Source organism: Fusarium redolens, assembly GCF_020744475.1.
Source record: "Fusarium redolens strain MPI-CAGE-AT-0023 chromosome Unknown BKA55scaffold_5, whole genome shotgun sequence".
NCBI lineage: Eukaryota > Fungi > Ascomycota > Sordariomycetes > Hypocreales > Nectriaceae > Fusarium > Fusarium redolens.
Window position 1 is genome coordinate 1845491 of NW_025763668.1, and position 15685 is coordinate 1861175.

The 15685-nt window shown below is 48.6% G+C and overlaps 5 protein-coding genes across 5 annotated transcripts; 3 read left to right on the plus strand and 2 right to left on the minus strand.

The window, feature by feature from the left end:
• Window positions 1–267: 267 nt before the first annotated feature.
• On the plus strand, window positions 268–4707 carry BKA55DRAFT_687831 (uncharacterized protein; the record flags this gene model as incomplete). Its single annotated transcript, XM_046199123.1, has 2 exons — window positions 268–756; window positions 814–4707. The coding sequence occupies 2 exons, from the start codon at window positions 268–270 to the stop codon at window positions 4705–4707; spliced, it is 4383 nt and encodes a 1460-aa protein (XP_046052240.1).
• Window positions 4708–4994: 287 nt separating this feature from the next.
• On the minus strand, window positions 4995–7459 carry BKA55DRAFT_592251 (uncharacterized protein; the record flags this gene model as incomplete). The annotated part of the gene is made up of 3 exons (XM_046195364.1): window positions 4995–6063; window positions 6201–6682; window positions 6728–7459. The coding sequence occupies 3 exons, from the start codon at window positions 7457–7459 to the stop codon at window positions 4995–4997; spliced, it is 2283 nt and encodes a 760-aa protein (XP_046052241.1).
• Window positions 7460–8152: 693 nt separating this feature from the next.
• BKA55DRAFT_562715 (uncharacterized protein) lies at window positions 8153–10054 on the minus strand. Its single transcript, XM_046192322.1, has 4 exons — window positions 9733–10054; window positions 9169–9681; window positions 8827–9119; window positions 8153–8775 (listed from the first exon to the last, which is right to left on the minus strand). The coding sequence occupies exons 1-4, from the start codon at window positions 9802–9804 to the stop codon at window positions 8244–8246; spliced, it is 1410 nt and encodes a 469-aa protein (XP_046052242.1). The 5' UTR covers window positions 9805–10054; the 3' UTR covers window positions 8153–8243.
• A 70-nt stretch (window positions 10055–10124) lies between these two features.
• On the plus strand, window positions 10125–11534 carry BKA55DRAFT_662139 (Alpha/Beta hydrolase protein; the record flags this gene model as incomplete). The annotated part of the gene is made up of 2 exons (XM_046197621.1): window positions 10125–10957; window positions 11013–11534. The coding sequence occupies exons 1-2, from the start codon at window positions 10397–10399 to the stop codon at window positions 11532–11534; spliced, it is 1083 nt and encodes a 360-aa protein (XP_046052243.1). The 5' UTR covers window positions 10125–10396.
• Window positions 11535–12900: 1366 nt separating this feature from the next.
• Window positions 12901–15075, plus strand: BKA55DRAFT_562720 (fungal-specific transcription factor domain-containing protein). The gene is made up of 5 exons (XM_046192323.1): window positions 12901–13065; window positions 13123–13534; window positions 13583–13869; window positions 13928–14049; window positions 14099–15075. The coding sequence occupies exons 2-5, from the start codon at window positions 13207–13209 to the stop codon at window positions 14805–14807; spliced, it is 1446 nt and encodes a 481-aa protein (XP_046052244.1). The 5' UTR covers window positions 12901–13065; window positions 13123–13206; the 3' UTR covers window positions 14808–15075.
• The last annotated feature ends 610 nt before the right edge of the window (window positions 15076–15685 follow it).

The window sequence follows — 15685 nt, forward strand, 5'->3', positions numbered from 1 at the left end:
CCTTGTGTCTCAGTCGTATATATCGCAAGCTGAATGAATCCTAGCTAGCATCTTACGAGAGTTGCTGCCGTGCTATTAGATACTAACGATGGCTAGAACAGACAAGTTATCTCGTGCTGCGTATTGGATCGCTGGTATCGTAGAAGCGCGAGGCTGTTTCTTTGTAGTTGATCATAACGACCATCTTCACTTACGACCAAGAACACGACCAAGAACACGACCAAGTTATTGCTCTTCCTCCATTCAGTTTTGGCGTAAATTTTCACAATGTCAACGACGATGGCTTCTCAATCCCCAGAAATCGACACACCAGATGTGTCAGAAGATGAGCAAGAAACCCTAATCCCCTCAGAGACAACATCCGCTCCCAAACCACACAAACCTACCAAGAAGGCCACAGACGTGGATTGCTGGTCCATGAACCTCGATGCCTTCATTCTCAATAAGCACATCTTTAACAAAGAGCACTTTGTCGCGCCACTAAACAGACCTGACAATTCGTCATTTCTGTCTGGGGAGTTCTCAGCGCCAGATGCGATTCCCAATGTTGACATTGACGGCGCGTATCCGTGGTACTCAAACTCGCGAATTGCGGATATCACACAATCGCCGCAAGTTGACGATGAGGGTAACAATAACTATGATAGCATGCTGCGCAATGAGCGATTAGGCATCTATCTACATTGGACGCTGCCGCAGCATTTCCGTAATGGAAGCACAAAGGATACCGACGATGAAAAGGCAGGGGATCTTGCAGTAAGTGTAACAATCGTCAAATATCATATCAAAACAGCCATGACTGACCAAAAACAGCAAACACATGTGCCAGATCGTTGGATAGTCTTCAGATGCATCACAGAAGCCTCTGAAGCCGGCGCTCCTGCACTGGCGGCTTTTATAGTTGAGAGCAATCGCATCCGCCATTTCGGTGGGCATTTTGACACTTCCGCAGATGATACTTTCGATGTTGAGGTGGAGGCTTCTCCGTTCATCGACAAGAAAGTCTCGGTGGAAAAGCAGGTCGATGTGTTCATGGGAATGAGACGCAGATTCGACGATGATTGGAATGACCCCGATCCGAATGGCATTTACCACTCGCCATTAACATTGCTGGACTCTGCCAATCCTCTGTTCGCAGACTTCCAGCACCACAACTCAAACATCTTCTCTATTCACGACGATGTCAGCTGGAAAGACAGTGCAGGCAAAATTGTCCAGCCTGCGTCTGCCACTATTTCGTACGCTGTTTTCGGCTACCACTCTCAATTCCATTCTCAACATGACGAAGGAAAGTCCATTACCCATGGTGCAATGTACAATGTCAGGTGGACGAGAGATGAGGCGCCCGAAAAGTCCGAGGCCCTCAATATTGCCAGAAACGTGAGCAGCAATCAACCTATAGCTATGGGATCAGACACGCTGGAAGCGCTCGAGGCATACCTACATTCTTTACCAGAAGATAACAGCCCTGTGGAAAAGACAGCAGCCCATCAGAGCTTGGAGCCTAAGCGCTGGAGCAACAACGACTGGATTGCGCTCATCGACGAGATGAAGATGGCAATTGGACAGTCTGGTCAAGGCGGACTACTAGACTCCCACGTACCTCAGAACCTCAGAGCAGGCTTCAAGCCTACCGATGGAGGCAAGAAATGGCGCTTCAATAACGACAAGGTCTCTGCGGATGGCAATGACAAGCCCATTGACCCCAACAAGATGGAGGAACTACACGTTCCTACCAAGGACGAGATGAAAGACTTGCTCCGAGCGGATAGGTTTCAAGCATACACTGATGCCTTGGACCGTCAGGAAGGATACCTTCGCCATCGGCTCTTCTGCGAGTGGTGGAAGCGCCGTGCTCGTGTGCCAGGAGGCAGATGGGCAGATCCTTTAGTCCACGCAGAATGTAACAGGAGAATCCAGGATGACCTTGCAGCTTTGAAGATTATCAAAGAGTTGCGCAAGAGGTATCATCACGGTAATGTCCCTGCCAATTTGGACAAAATGCATGCAACCGCTAGATCGGAATTCTTCAGTCGCACGTCTCCCTCTATCGTCATGGGAGGACTCGGTACGGCGTGGCCTTCAGAGTTCCTCGTCAAAAAGAACAATACGGCTAGATCGCTTAGCTCACTTCCTTTTACTGGCAAGCAAGGAGCTGATCTCGTACAGCAGTGGCTGAAGGAACTGGTTGGGGCCAAGCCAGGCGATGCGAATCATCAGTTGTGCATGGTCCACGGCATGAAACTCTTCTTCCAGAACCCAGAATTGGTCGAGAAGATCGTCGATGCGGAAAAGTCAAACAAGGGCCTCATGCGACTTCCGGCCTTGTTTGAGTCACTAGACAGCCTCAACGCTCTCAACTATACAGCGCCAGGCTGGGTCCGTGTCGCAGTTGACACGTTGATGCAGGAGTGGGCATATGCCTTGAGTATCGGCGACCCAGAGAAGATGAAAGAGCCAAGACCTGCTTACTACAACAAAGCCGACACGCATTGGAATGATACACAGCCTTGCCGTGTCTTGTTTCTAGAGTGGGAGGTTGAGTACTATCACCTGCCAAAGCGATTCTGGACGCTTCAAAGATTGAGTGATGGCACGGCAGACTACAGAATCGCGCCAGGTGTCAACATATCTTCGTTCGACATGATGGATCTTCATAAGCGTACTGTCTCTGGAAGAAGTATTCTGCGTCCTAATGCTGAGTGGGCCATGACAACACTGGCACAGCAGCTACTGGACAAGCTGGATAATGAGTCTATCAAAGAGAAAGCCAATCTAGCAGGTGGAAAGGCCCAAATACTTGCTCAGCTTGAGAAGTCGCTAAAGAACCTCAACCTCGTGTCCGGAAATCTCGACGGTTTCACAGATCAGCTTCTTACTCTACACGGTGGTATTCACGTTTCGCCATACAAATCTGACACACATCCTCCTCGTAATGACGAAGAAACATCACTTCTCAACGCGTTGCTTGAGTCGGAAAATGGTCACGATGTAACTCCATTTGGAGAAGACATTTGTTCCATCGAAAAAGCTGAGAGGGACTTCAAGCCCGTCACACACGGCCAAGCACGCTTCACAAAGTTCAACATCGTCGATAAATTCGGCCAAGTCGTCTCACCGATTCACACACCAGATGTTATCAATAAGACCAAGCCTCTATATCCTTGCCTCGGCCGCACAATTGCGTGTCAGCCAAATGAAGCCGAAGGTGGAGGCTTCGCCAACAGCGTTGAACTAGACAAAGAGCACTGCTCGCAATTCTTCCAGCTCGGTCATCGCATCAATCAAGACGCAAGACTCAACGTCCAATTCGTCGTAAACTCCGCCGATGTTGATGTGCACCATGAGACAACACAGTTCTTCCGTGGTGATAACGAGTTGGGTAGAGGTCAAACCCACCATGTCTGGCGCCCAACCACAGAGTACGAAGATCCTGTTTGGGGTTGGCTTATGCTTGACTTTCGCACCATGGGTATCCAAGTCTACAACGCAGCGGGTGAAAGTATGGGTGAAGCACTGGTACCGGATAATATCCACGGCAAGGCATACTGGCAGGTTCACTACGCTGAGGGCGACATGTCTGAAGCGGCTAATGAGTCGTCCCAGCTTCAGCAGCTCATGAAGCGCATGTCTGACGCCAAGTTCCTTGTTGGTCTATGGGCTATGCTTTCTGATGCGTGTCAGAATATTTACAACGACCCTTTGACCGGTGATGCGCAGATGCTCAATATGGTGGGACGACCGCTTGCTCTTGTCAATATTGGTATGAACCTTGAGCTTGCTACGCCTGTTATGCAGTCGCAGAGCTATCAGGATCTGCTGAAGAAGGAGGAGATCAAGCTTGATGAGTACAAGTTTGAGGTCCTACTTGGCGACAAGTCAAATCTGCGCGATGGGCTTATCGGCTACTTTCCTCCTTCGCCAGAGCCATCACTACCAATCATTCCCGTCCCTGTTCCGGAGCCTCAAGACCGCGTGACAGACAAACGCCCTGACATCAACTGCGTCTACACCGAATTCGGTTACCCAGGACGCAACATTGTCGCGGGTGATAACCAGAAACCAGACTCCTTTGCCTCACCTAGCTCCAGCAAAGTCTATCTTTCACCTATGCACGTCGATCCCTCTAAGTGCACACTTGATCCCGCCAAAGACTATGACGCAGCTGCAGCTTACCACCGCGGCATCTGGAACCATCCTTCAACTGTTGTCCTCGGGGCTATCGTAGACCCTTACCAGCCCGTCCATATCGCCACGGGCATTCTACCATCTACAACACTGAAGCTTCCCCAGTGGATCATTGATCAGACGCTCAAGAAACTTCGCATACTCTTGCGTGGTGGACCTGTCCTGACAAGATCAGACCTTCCTGGTATCGACACCAGCCTCGAATCATGGAAGAGGCCCATGAATCAGACGACAGCTGAAGCATGTATTCCCGCTCTTACGGACAAGGGCGAGTGGTCATGGCTGCAGCCTAATCTCTCGGCGTATGTTGAGCCTGGAGATGACGATGAGTACTTGCCCCAGTTCGTGCCGTACAACCTGAAGTCGGCGCCTTCAGACTATCCCCTGGAAATGGGTCCGCACACGGTGTTGGAGGGTTTCTACAAGTTCGAGCTGTCGCAGATGAAGCCACAAGCGGAGCTAAAGCCAGGTAATCCGGCGGAGAAGAGTGATACAAAGAAAGAGATGAAACAGAAGTAATTGTTGATTGGGAAGAGGATGAAATTGGATCAACGAATTGCGTTTTTCTTCATTTGCGCACATATGTCAAACGGCGCCAAGTTCAGTTTACATATGTTCTGTTTATATAATACCATGATATATCGTTCGAGTCTCGTGTGGGTAGCTATGGTCCAACTACTTTGAGCCGTGTGAACCCATACATAAGTGTTCATTTTGATCATAGCAAAGCACCCTCCAAATGGCCGTAGCTTGCTCTACGATGCTAGTGAAGCAAGTCCATCACTATACGTCCCAAATATTCTCCTTCATCGCTTAAGCCCATGCCTCTGAAACCAATTCTGATGATGCTCCTCCTCCCACCTCTTCTCCGCCCTTCTCAACGTCGCCGAAACATCCCAAAAATCCCTCCTCTGCGCCACATCCCTCGCCGTCCTCCCCTTATTATCCTTGATCGTCGGATCCGCCTTCCAATCCCTCAATACCCTAATAACCTCCCTCTTCTCATCATCGCCATCCTCCGCAACACTCGCCGCATAGTGTAATGGTGTTCTTCCATCAGTTGTACGAGCATTAGGATCTGCGTGACCATCGTCGACGAGGAGTTCTACAAACGCGGCGGATGAGTAGCGTGCTGCGAGGTGGAGTGGTGTGCGGCCGCCGTTGGCGCGGGCGTTGGTGTTTGCGGAGGAGTCGAGGAGAAGCATTGCTATGGCGAGGTGGTCGCGTTCGGCGGCGAGGTGCAAGGGGGTGAAGCCGTTTTGATCTCGGGTTGAGGGGGAGGCGTGGCGGAGGGCGGCGTTGCAGGCTTGGATATCGCCGTTCCATGCTGCGTCGAGGAGGATTTCTTCGGGGTCTTCTACTGGTGCTGGTGGTCTTGGAGGCTTAGCTTCAACTGGGGTGGTTTGTGCGGGCTTGATGCCTGTGGGCTCTTCTTTTCTCAATGGCGCCTCTGTTGGTTGTGCAGGTTCGGCCTTGGGTGATGGTGTTGGAAGATCGGCCAGGTCATCATCAACCTTGAGCTTCACACCCTTGGGAGAATCTGGAGGAGCTTCACCGTAAATCTGTTGAGCCTCAGGTTTGCCAGCATCTTTCTCAGCCTCCGTTGGCTTGTCCTCCGGTGCCGCACTCTTCGCGGTCTCAATCGTGGGCTCAGTTAACACATCAGACGGCGTCGATCTCGTCGTATCCTCATCAACTGACTTCCGATATCGTCCCACGGGAGGAGGATCCAAGTCTATTGAACCGGCCCTTGACTTGGACCCAGGTTGCGCTGTGCTTGATCTTTGTGCATTCGCAGAATCAGAGGACTGTCCTGGAGCTGGCGGCGGTACTGGGTTGTCGAAGCCTGGCGGAGCTGGCTTCATTAGAGCGCGCCTGGGATCATTGTCAGAAAAGCATCCGTGCAAGTACGTTTGGGTGTGACTTACGAGTAGATATTGACCATGAGCTTGCTAAGAGCAGCCAATTGCTTCTCGAGCTCGCCATCAGCCAACTTGATCTTCTCCTCCCACTCATCCTTGTATTTATAAGAGTTATAAAACTCTTCAAGACCGCCGAACATGGTCCCCTCCAGTCCATCACTGCTAATCTCCTGCAGGAGCTTCGTCATTTCGTCCAGTGCAGCTGTCGCATTCCCGATAGCCTCATCAATCTGCTTTCGCATTGGCTTTGCATCGTCTCCCTCGATGATATCTGGCCGCGCCTCCAGCGTGTTCTGGATCTGTGTGATTGTGTCTCTTGCTGTGGTCGCCTTTGCGGATAGTTCATGAATTTCCTTTGGAGTCTTTTGGAGCTTCATGAACCAGTCCGTCCATTCTTTGGCCGTGTCAGCATGCTTACCCAACGCTTCAATACCAGCGTAAGCGGCTACAGCCTGGGGGAAGTGTTTCATGAAGTCAAAGCCCTTCTTCTTTGGCTCACCCTCTGCGGGCTTCTCGGCGGGTTTGGCCTCCTGTTGTTTTGGAGATTTGACAGAGTGTCTTCGAGAAGAAGGCTGTGAGTTCGCTGTACTGGAATAGCTAGGCCTTCTGCCCTTCGCCGACTCATGCGTTTCATGATTACGGAGTGGTGAATCTCCTCTTGATCGTGGTCTTCCCCGTAGCATGTCTGCAGCCAAATGAGGCGCTGGTCTATACGCTGACGGGGGCGATCTCTTCCCCGCCCCAGGAGGACGTCTTGGCGACGGGGGCGGCTCATAAGATGGACGTCTTCTTGGATCGGGTCGCCAGCTATCAGTCGGATAAGACCTCATAGGCGGACGTGCGACCGCGGGCTTTGGTGAGTTCGGCCATGCTGGTGTCTCCGATCCATGAGGTCGAGGCTTTTGACGACGTTCCGGGGTAGGGGATCGCCTTCGTGATGTAGGCCTACTCTCATCCTCCGACATCCAGTCAGATTCCCTCGTCATACGACGCCGCAGTGCTCGTTGCACAGGCGCAGGCGGAGGCGGTCTCTCTTGAGGCGACACAGATCTGAAGCCTGAGTCCCGGCGCCTTGGTCGCTCATAATAGGATTGTCTTGGGCTCGATGAAGGAGGATATCGTGGTCGCCTACTTTCAGCTTCATAAGATCTTGATCTTTGTGAAGCGCCCGCACCCGGTGGAGGTTTCAAAGGTCCCTCATTCTTTAACGTTGGTGACGGGTGACTTGGCGGGGGTCGGGAGTAAGATGCGCTTGGTGTTCTGAGAGGAGGTCTTTTCGGCGCAGGCGCTGGTGCAGGCTGAGGTTTCGGTCTTGTAGACGACCTCAACGAAGGAGCTTTCTTCGGCATTTTGCTCACAATAAAAATGCCAAATCTCAGTTGCACTTCACAAATATCGCTCAGGTACAAGCCTCTTCTTAAGAAAATGCAGATAAGCTAGAGCTTGATAGCAGCGGATAATTTGCAAGATAAAACAGGCCCCAGGGACGGCATGACGCCATGGCATGCATGTCACAGGCCCTGTAGAAATCCGGGGCATCGAACTAATTGGTTCTGCAACGAAAGACAGGGTGAGCAGTGTGACGTGTCTGCTGATCCACCCTAGACCGGGGGATGATCAGAGACCTTTTTTGAGCGGGCCGTGACGGGGACCAAGGAAAATCGATGTACAATTATATCATGCTAATCTTTACGAAACTATGGTTGGATTATTCAATGGGAAATATCTGGACAGGCATATTGTAGGGCCTTGATCTAGAGATCTTGCAGATGTAATGTAACGCTGGATGCAAGAAACAACTCTAGATACGTCTGTGGCTGTGTTGTTTGCCTGTCGCATGATGGATGGCCTCATTCAAAAGGGTTGTGTTGCCTGCTGCTGGGTTATATCACATGATGCGCAAGTTAAAACTGTATGATTGATGCCTAATCCTGATGAGATGTACTATGTAGTTAGTCATGTAGGACGATTGTCAGCTGCCAAGATCATTATCCCCGGTAGATGATAGAACTAGACTAGGCAGGAGATCGTCTGAGGCATATTTTCGCAAAAGTGTAATAATGGTGGAGAGACCTTTTTATAGATTGCGGTTTATTATCGAAGATTATATTAAGGCGATTAAAGTCCTTTGCTCTATACCGGGGGGCTCATCCGAGCCCATACCCCCATCAAGTCAGCCCTAAAAGCAGAAGCCACAGGAAACGTCCTCTCAACCACCAACAGATTCTGCATGATACAATCCTGCTGCCAACTCTGCCAAGACCGTGCACCAGCAACTCTGAGCGGAAAAAGTACCAGCAACGGTGAAATAGAAGAATTATACAAAACAGTATTGCTATGAGTCAGAATGTTGATGACATGCATTTGTATCTCCTCTTCGCTCAAGTTGGGTGCCACGATCCCCATGTCCTGCCAATATGGTATCTCGTAGTCGAAAACTCCGGAGAGGTAGATACTTGTTGCTGCGGAGAACGCTTTTGTCAAAGATGAGAAATTCCCAGTCGCATTCTCAGCAGTCTGTTGTTTTAGAGGCTGGTCTTTGGCTTCCCAGTCGATGAGAGCTTGTCTCAGATGGAAGCCTTCTTGAGCAACATCAAAAGCGTCGTCGAGATGTTTTGGGAGATCAATAGTATCTGTATCCGAGTAGTAGATAAGGTTCTTTGCTCTGAGATGAAATAATTAGAAAACATGTCCCCTGGCAGTAGGAAGTACTTACCGAACACGAAGTGTTGAGCATGAGACGATGATATCCAAGAGTTCATCCAAAGGATCACTGTTGCCTTGCTCCTTGGCCCGCATCTGCTGTGTGAGACACCTCCAGTCTGATTTTGCGAGGAACGTAGACTCGTTAAATATTATAGCTCGACAGACTTCAAAGATTCGTATTTCGGTGAAGAAGCGTTGTCCATGACCTGATAGGCATGATTTTGGGCCAGCAGCAACAAGGGCTTTGGAAGTGCCGTGGACGAGATGCTGTATCCATCCTTCTCCAGTTGCATCGGTCATAAGCTTCAAACATCAGCCGACGGTATAAATGACAATTTCAAGAAGTGCTCACTTCAAAAAGACCAAGTAGGTGGGTAGTCCATAAAATGCGATGCCGGGCGCTGGGTTCTTGATCAAACTTCTCAAGAGCCTGTCTCAAGCCGAACACAGACTTTGAGTAGTGGTGCACAGCCAAGTTGTAAGTCTTGCTTGACTCTATGCCTTCTGATGCATTGAGCTTGACTGCTTGCATAGCGCCAAGTGAAAGAACAGCATCGTGAAGGAATGTCCCCAACGCTTGATCTTTCATCAAGCTTATAACATCAGTGAAGATGTCCGTCTTGGGATTGCAGTTGTTCCGCCTCGAAAACGTGTCAAAATAGTGAGAAAGATAGTAGATCTGATCACCTGTAGGGTTCATATCCAGCCGGGGAGACTGGCTTTTGCAGGTACCAGCTGAAACCCTAGTAACCATCTTTTTGCCAGACTCATCCTGATTGATCCAAATCTGCTTGGCCTTCTGCTTCTCAAAAGCACACTCAACCCTCCTTCTCAGACAATTACTGCACGGAACACTTCCAGAACACTATGTCACAAGGATCAGCCATGTACGATGACGAATTTTCTCAGTACTTACCTTGAGATGGCTTGCAGCACATGCAAGGCACCGCGATCGTTTCTTGCGTCTATCGAATGGTCCAACCGGCATTTTCACAACCTTCCTTGTCGCGTGGTGATGTGAAGGACGGTGACTCGACAAGGGGAGAGGCTGGGTTTATACTCAAAATAGTATCAATTGAGCGAGATGAGCTTGGCATGTCGCGATACCCTTTTTGGAAACAATTGAGCGACGCTAATGTCGTGAGGAAGCTTTGAGCCAATCATATGCTGAGATTTAGGGCGAGCTGAATTTCAACTTCGTCAGCAAGTACAGTTTGGAGGAAAACGGTTCTTGGCAAATGGGGCTTTTGGGGAAGAGAAATGCCAGTTCGCTTGAACTTAACTTTATTGAGTATGGGTAGAGGCTGTGTTTCTGGAATGATTATGGAAGATCCACGACTTTGGGTTCAAGCCTTACCGACAACGTAATGAATCCTGCGAGCTTTAACATTAGTTTAAAGAATAGTACGAAAACTTCGATGCTACTTCATGATGACTATCTCTTTATCGGAATATAAGATGCCTTTTCTTTCCCTCTCATTACAATATCTCTCACCATCATTCAACCTCATCGACCATCCAGATTCACTTGACCTTCTTTCATTCACTAGAAACTAATTTATTTACTTGACAGCTTCACTATGCAGTTCTCTCTTCTCTTCCTCTCCCTCGTTGGAGCCGGAAATGCCATCCTCCTCCCCAAGCCAAGCGGTCCATACGGCACTGCCCTTCGCATCGAAGGCATGACCGACAAAAGCCGCATCGACCCCTATGACCCCAAGAAAGGTCATCGACAAGTCCTGGCCTCGATCTTCTGGCCCGTCGACTCAGCTTCTTGCTCAAACAAGGTCGTTCCATATATGCCGCCTGCTACAGCCAAGGCATATGGACAACAGGCAGAGCAGTTGGGTCTATCGAATGATACCTTTGCAGCTCTTGAGTTCCAAGTCTGCAAAACTCCAGTTCCTCAGAAAGGATGTGAAAGCGAGAAAAAGTCGTTCCCTGTTGCTGTCTTCTCGCCTGGCGCCGGCAATTCCAGATTGATGTACAGCCTCATGGCTCGGTCGCTGGCTAGTTATGGAAATGTCGTGGTTCTGATTGATCATCCTTATGATCCTCCTGTTGTCGAGTTCCCGGATGGAAAGATTATCCAGGGAGGGAACATCCCTGATGATACTAAATCTAATCAGCAGCTTAGTTCGGTATGTACACCTCTATCGTCTCAAATCACTCGAAGAATTTACTAACTCTTCAAAGGTCAAGGCAAAAGATATCTCCTTCACCATCTCAGAACTTCAACGTCCTACTTTCCAAAAGAGGGTCTTCAAGGGTCTTCCAGGCTCAATCGACAACAAGAAGATCGTTGCTCTCGGCCACTCCCTCGGCGGTGCCAGCTCAGCGGTAGCAATCTTATCAGACAACCGAATCCGCGGCGGTATGGACATGGATGGCCAGATCTTCGAGCCAGCTCTCAGCAAAGGCCTGGACAAGCCATTCTTTCTCATCGGCCGTCCTAACCACAGCGCGGAGGACACTACCTGGAAGAAGTTCTACGCCAAGCTTCGAGGACCTAAGAAGGAGATTGCTATCAAGGGTACTGTTCATGGGTCGTTCACTGATTACCCTCAGCTCCTCAAGGCTCTCGATTTGCCAGAGGCTGTTATGAAGATGGCGGCGCAACTTGTTGGAACAGTTGATGCTTCATATCTTGAGAAGTTCCTTTCCAAGACTGTTGTGGACTATATGAAGATTTGCTTTGCTTATAAGGGCAAGAACTAGATATCCCCTTGCTTCCCTGGGTTCATCTTAAAGGGAATGTGTACGTTACCGGATTATGAGGCCACTGATCATGCTCATATCATTTATTTAACTTTCATTTCATGTGTGCATTTTTAATCATAGATTTAATAGATTCATAGTCAATTATAGATCCGGAGCCTAGTATTCATCATTTCCCAATCGTGCATAGGCTTTAGGCTTTTAGTTCCCAATCTTGACCTGATTCTTGGGTCTGGAAACTGGACCACCTGAAGCACTAACTGCCTCAAAGTCCAGTCATGCCAGGCTGCGACAGGGGTGCGACTATTCAAACAGTATCCAGCAATACAAGCAACGTAGTAAACGCCACGTGGGACAGCCGACCAGCTGAACAATACCATCAACAATTCCCTTATCCCTAACCGCAACAGAAAGCTACGATGGTCCATAGGCCACCTATCTAGTGGGAGGGCCATAATATTCATTGAAGTCGATGCTCAGCTCGGAAAAGAATTTCAGCGGTGAGTTAACTGCAGGGTTGTCAATGTTGTGGTAGTCAACCTCCACAACGACATGGTCATCGCTTGACATATTAGCTTGTATTAACAATCCATTGTACCGCACAGGGTGGCACTTATGCTGTGTAAGCGGTGCAACATGGATCAGGTCTTTAGATCAAGCTGTGTTCTCAGATTACTTTGCTTGATGTTCGAGCATTATGTCGTTATGTTAGATCCTCTTAAAGGGTTAGTCCCCTCTTTTACCCTCTATACTAAAGAAAGAGACTGCACTTTAAAGGGTATCATTACAGGATGTCAAGAGCCTCATAATGGAAGAGAAGTCCTTCCTATGGCAGACTAGGAGGAAATTAAATGGTGTTTGTACATATTCAATAGAGTTCAGGTATTATTGACTTACATAAGGCAGTACAACATATATATACGAAAAATCGAAACAGGGATATTTCCTGAAACTCGTTCTGTTTGTTAGTTTACTAATCAATGCCATCTATGGTACATGTCTACAAACTCACTCTCCATGCTCAATTTCTTCAAAGTTCACGACCTTTCAGCGCCCTCTCCATCGACGTTCAGTAAGGCACAGTATGCCCAACAATCTTCAGTAACCTCTGCTTCAGATACTCATATTACACTACCATAGTCATACATAACTAGCCAATGAGTATCCTTAACAATTTGAAATATTTCTGACATGTGCTGTTAGATCCCGGCCCGGTCTTGGGATTCCAGCTATTGCACTTTAGGCCTAGTAACTGAGTCCGAAAAAAGCCCGACGATGATTGATCCGGACCGGTAATACTATAATCCCCTTCTAGAAGACACAAGAACACACCAAATCCGAACACCGAACGCCGGGACTTAATGTCCATGTTATCTCAGAGCCTCATTGAGCTTAAACATGAACAACAAGAGTCGGCATCACCGGATGACGTAGAAAAAATATGGATTCATTTCGCTTGAAACTTCTCAGTGTTATTAGTTATAAGATACGGTTCTGTTCACGGTAATGAAGCGTATTCTGGTGGTCAATTGTATGATTCAGCTATCAGGCATTAAGGATCATGGCGACTAACTCCAATTCATCACAGAATACCAGCGATGACAACCTTCCGCAAAAAGAGTTCGCTTTCGTTCAAAATGAAAGCAATAAAAGAGAACTTCGAAGCCATGCTATGCGAGAGCATTGGAAGAACAGACGACATACGATCAACGAAGAGAAGCAAAGACGACAGAAGCGGACACAGCATACGCTGTTGCCCACTCCGACGACGCAATCAACAATGTCTGATGAGAACTCCGAGTCCTCCAGCTCAGTAATGAACCTTAGTGCCTCTTCTGACAAGGCGACGATACCTAACGACGAACGTCAATCAGGTCTGGAAGGCATTCCGCATCAGATACTTTCAGGGGTGAATCTGGCGTTGGGGTCCAGCAGGCTTGACCCTTTCGAACAACTGCCCGTGAAGCTATTAATTCAACATCACAAGCTTCTTCATCACTGTGAGTCTCATCAATCCAACAAAACAAACAACTACTTATCCTCAACAGGGTTTAGCGCCCACGCCGCTATGATGTTTGAAGCGCCTTCCGATGGGGCCTTCAATCCTATGCGTGACGTATGGTTACCCCTTGACCTATCCAATCCGGCATCGTTCAATGCACTTATGGCGCTTTCAGCTGCACATCTCTCTTGGATGCAAGGTTTCAGTCAATCAGAAATGGCACTAGAGTTTAAGAGCAAGGCGGTGAAGATCGTTCAGCTCTGGATGCAAGACCCGGAGCGTGCAGTGTCAGAGGATATTTTGGCTGCTATCCTACGTCTTCTGACTTACGAGGTATGTTGAGTCGCCAGTTCCTGATTTTAATCCGAAATACTGATAGCAGGAGGTTTAGAGGTACTGGGGAACCGAGACCGAGTGGATCATCCATCACAAGGGTCTGATGAATCTCGTCGAGGCTCGCGGCGGTATAGCGGCACTCAGCAGTAACTGGAGGCTTGAGCTAACGACCTTCCTGTGGGCCTCTCATTTCTCCCTTCTTTTGTTGAGGTGCTGATATCCCCAGGGTTTCATTGATGGCAAGGCCGACTTGGTTCGATTGTTCCAATCAGATCCAAGAACTACTAATCCATGCTTCGGAGCTCCCATTACATCCCGTCCTGAGCAATGGAAGTAACTTGCGAAAGGTCCGCAGCCTATGGCTCCTTTCGTTCATCCAAGACATGGGCACATTCCGAACGAACCTTCTGAGAAACACTACGGTGCAATACTCGGCGTTCCATGAAGCCATCTTGCTATTGAAGGCTCACCGTCAGGACCACGAACTGGACGCTGGCCGCCCAGAGCTCTGTAGCGATCTGGAATTCATGCGACTTGCCTGTTTGCTATTCATCTGTGTGCTCTTACAGCAGTCTCTGTTTGGTTCCCAAACCGACACAGGAATGTACCAAGATGGGGTCTGGGGCTTACAAAACCCGAATACCTTGGATCTGCTCGACTTTTTTCTTGAGGCAAATAAGCCGTCCTGGCATGGCTCTCTCGAAAATTTGAACAATGTTCTTTTCATTCACTTCATCGCATCGGAAGGGCCAGGATTGGATTCGGACTATGTTCGAAACATGACGGCAGTTATTGCATCTTTGAGTGGCGGAGTTCGTTATGCCGTGGAAAGATGCCTGCTGGAGATGTTATACCGAACAAGTGGCGGTGAACAAAACTTGTTTGAGGAGAAATTTACCCCTGATATCCTATTGTCGACAATATCTGGGCAGTGAAGGCACCTGGACAATTTCATCTGGACTCTAGTGGTTTTGACCCCCAAGCTTGGTCTTCGTGTCTATTTATGGGGCTTATTTGGAGTCGATAGGAATCCCGATGCTTCAGTTAGTTATGGAATGAGAAACGCCGTTGATCGGCTTCAAAGGACCTCAGCTCCCTCAATATATGACTAGTAACACATTCATATGACCCTGGTTGGGCACGAGACTTTGACAGAAGAAAGCTGAGAATGCTCAGGCATGGTGGAGCTTGTGCAAGGGATCTGCAGATTCGCAACATTAGCTATAAATGAGGGTTGCTCCGACAATAGCTACTTCACCCCATGCAAGATCAAGCTCCTTCCGATTAAAGGATCCCTACTGCGAGGCCTAAAGACTAATGCATCAACACGTTGCTAGAGCGCTTCCTTGACAAGACATTCTGTATTCTTAAACCCCTGAAAGGCTACCTTGACCGGATTTGGTAGCACTACTCAACCAATGATCTTCTCGCAAACCTCTGTCACGGCTAAGAAGAGCGTATGATCAAAAGGATGAGATTTTCATGGCTTTTCAACGAAAACCCTGAAATTGGCCGTTGACACTTTGGGGAAATGCGCCGAAACTGTTCAGAGCTGAGAAACCGTTTGTGAGGTTCGTACATCTCGATCTCATCTGGGAGGTTCTCTTAGGATTTTTATTACTTAAAACTGAACCGTGAATACCGCCGAGAATGAACTGGCCGAAACAGAGCATGCTGAAGGTCATAATTAAGGTTTTAGTGTATTTTTTTATCTCATTCGCCGTACGCGTTCATGGTGTGACGAAGCTGGAGTCCACAATCATTGAACAGGCCCATAATTTCGCGAATCCCCTCCAGATTGCCAACATGAAGG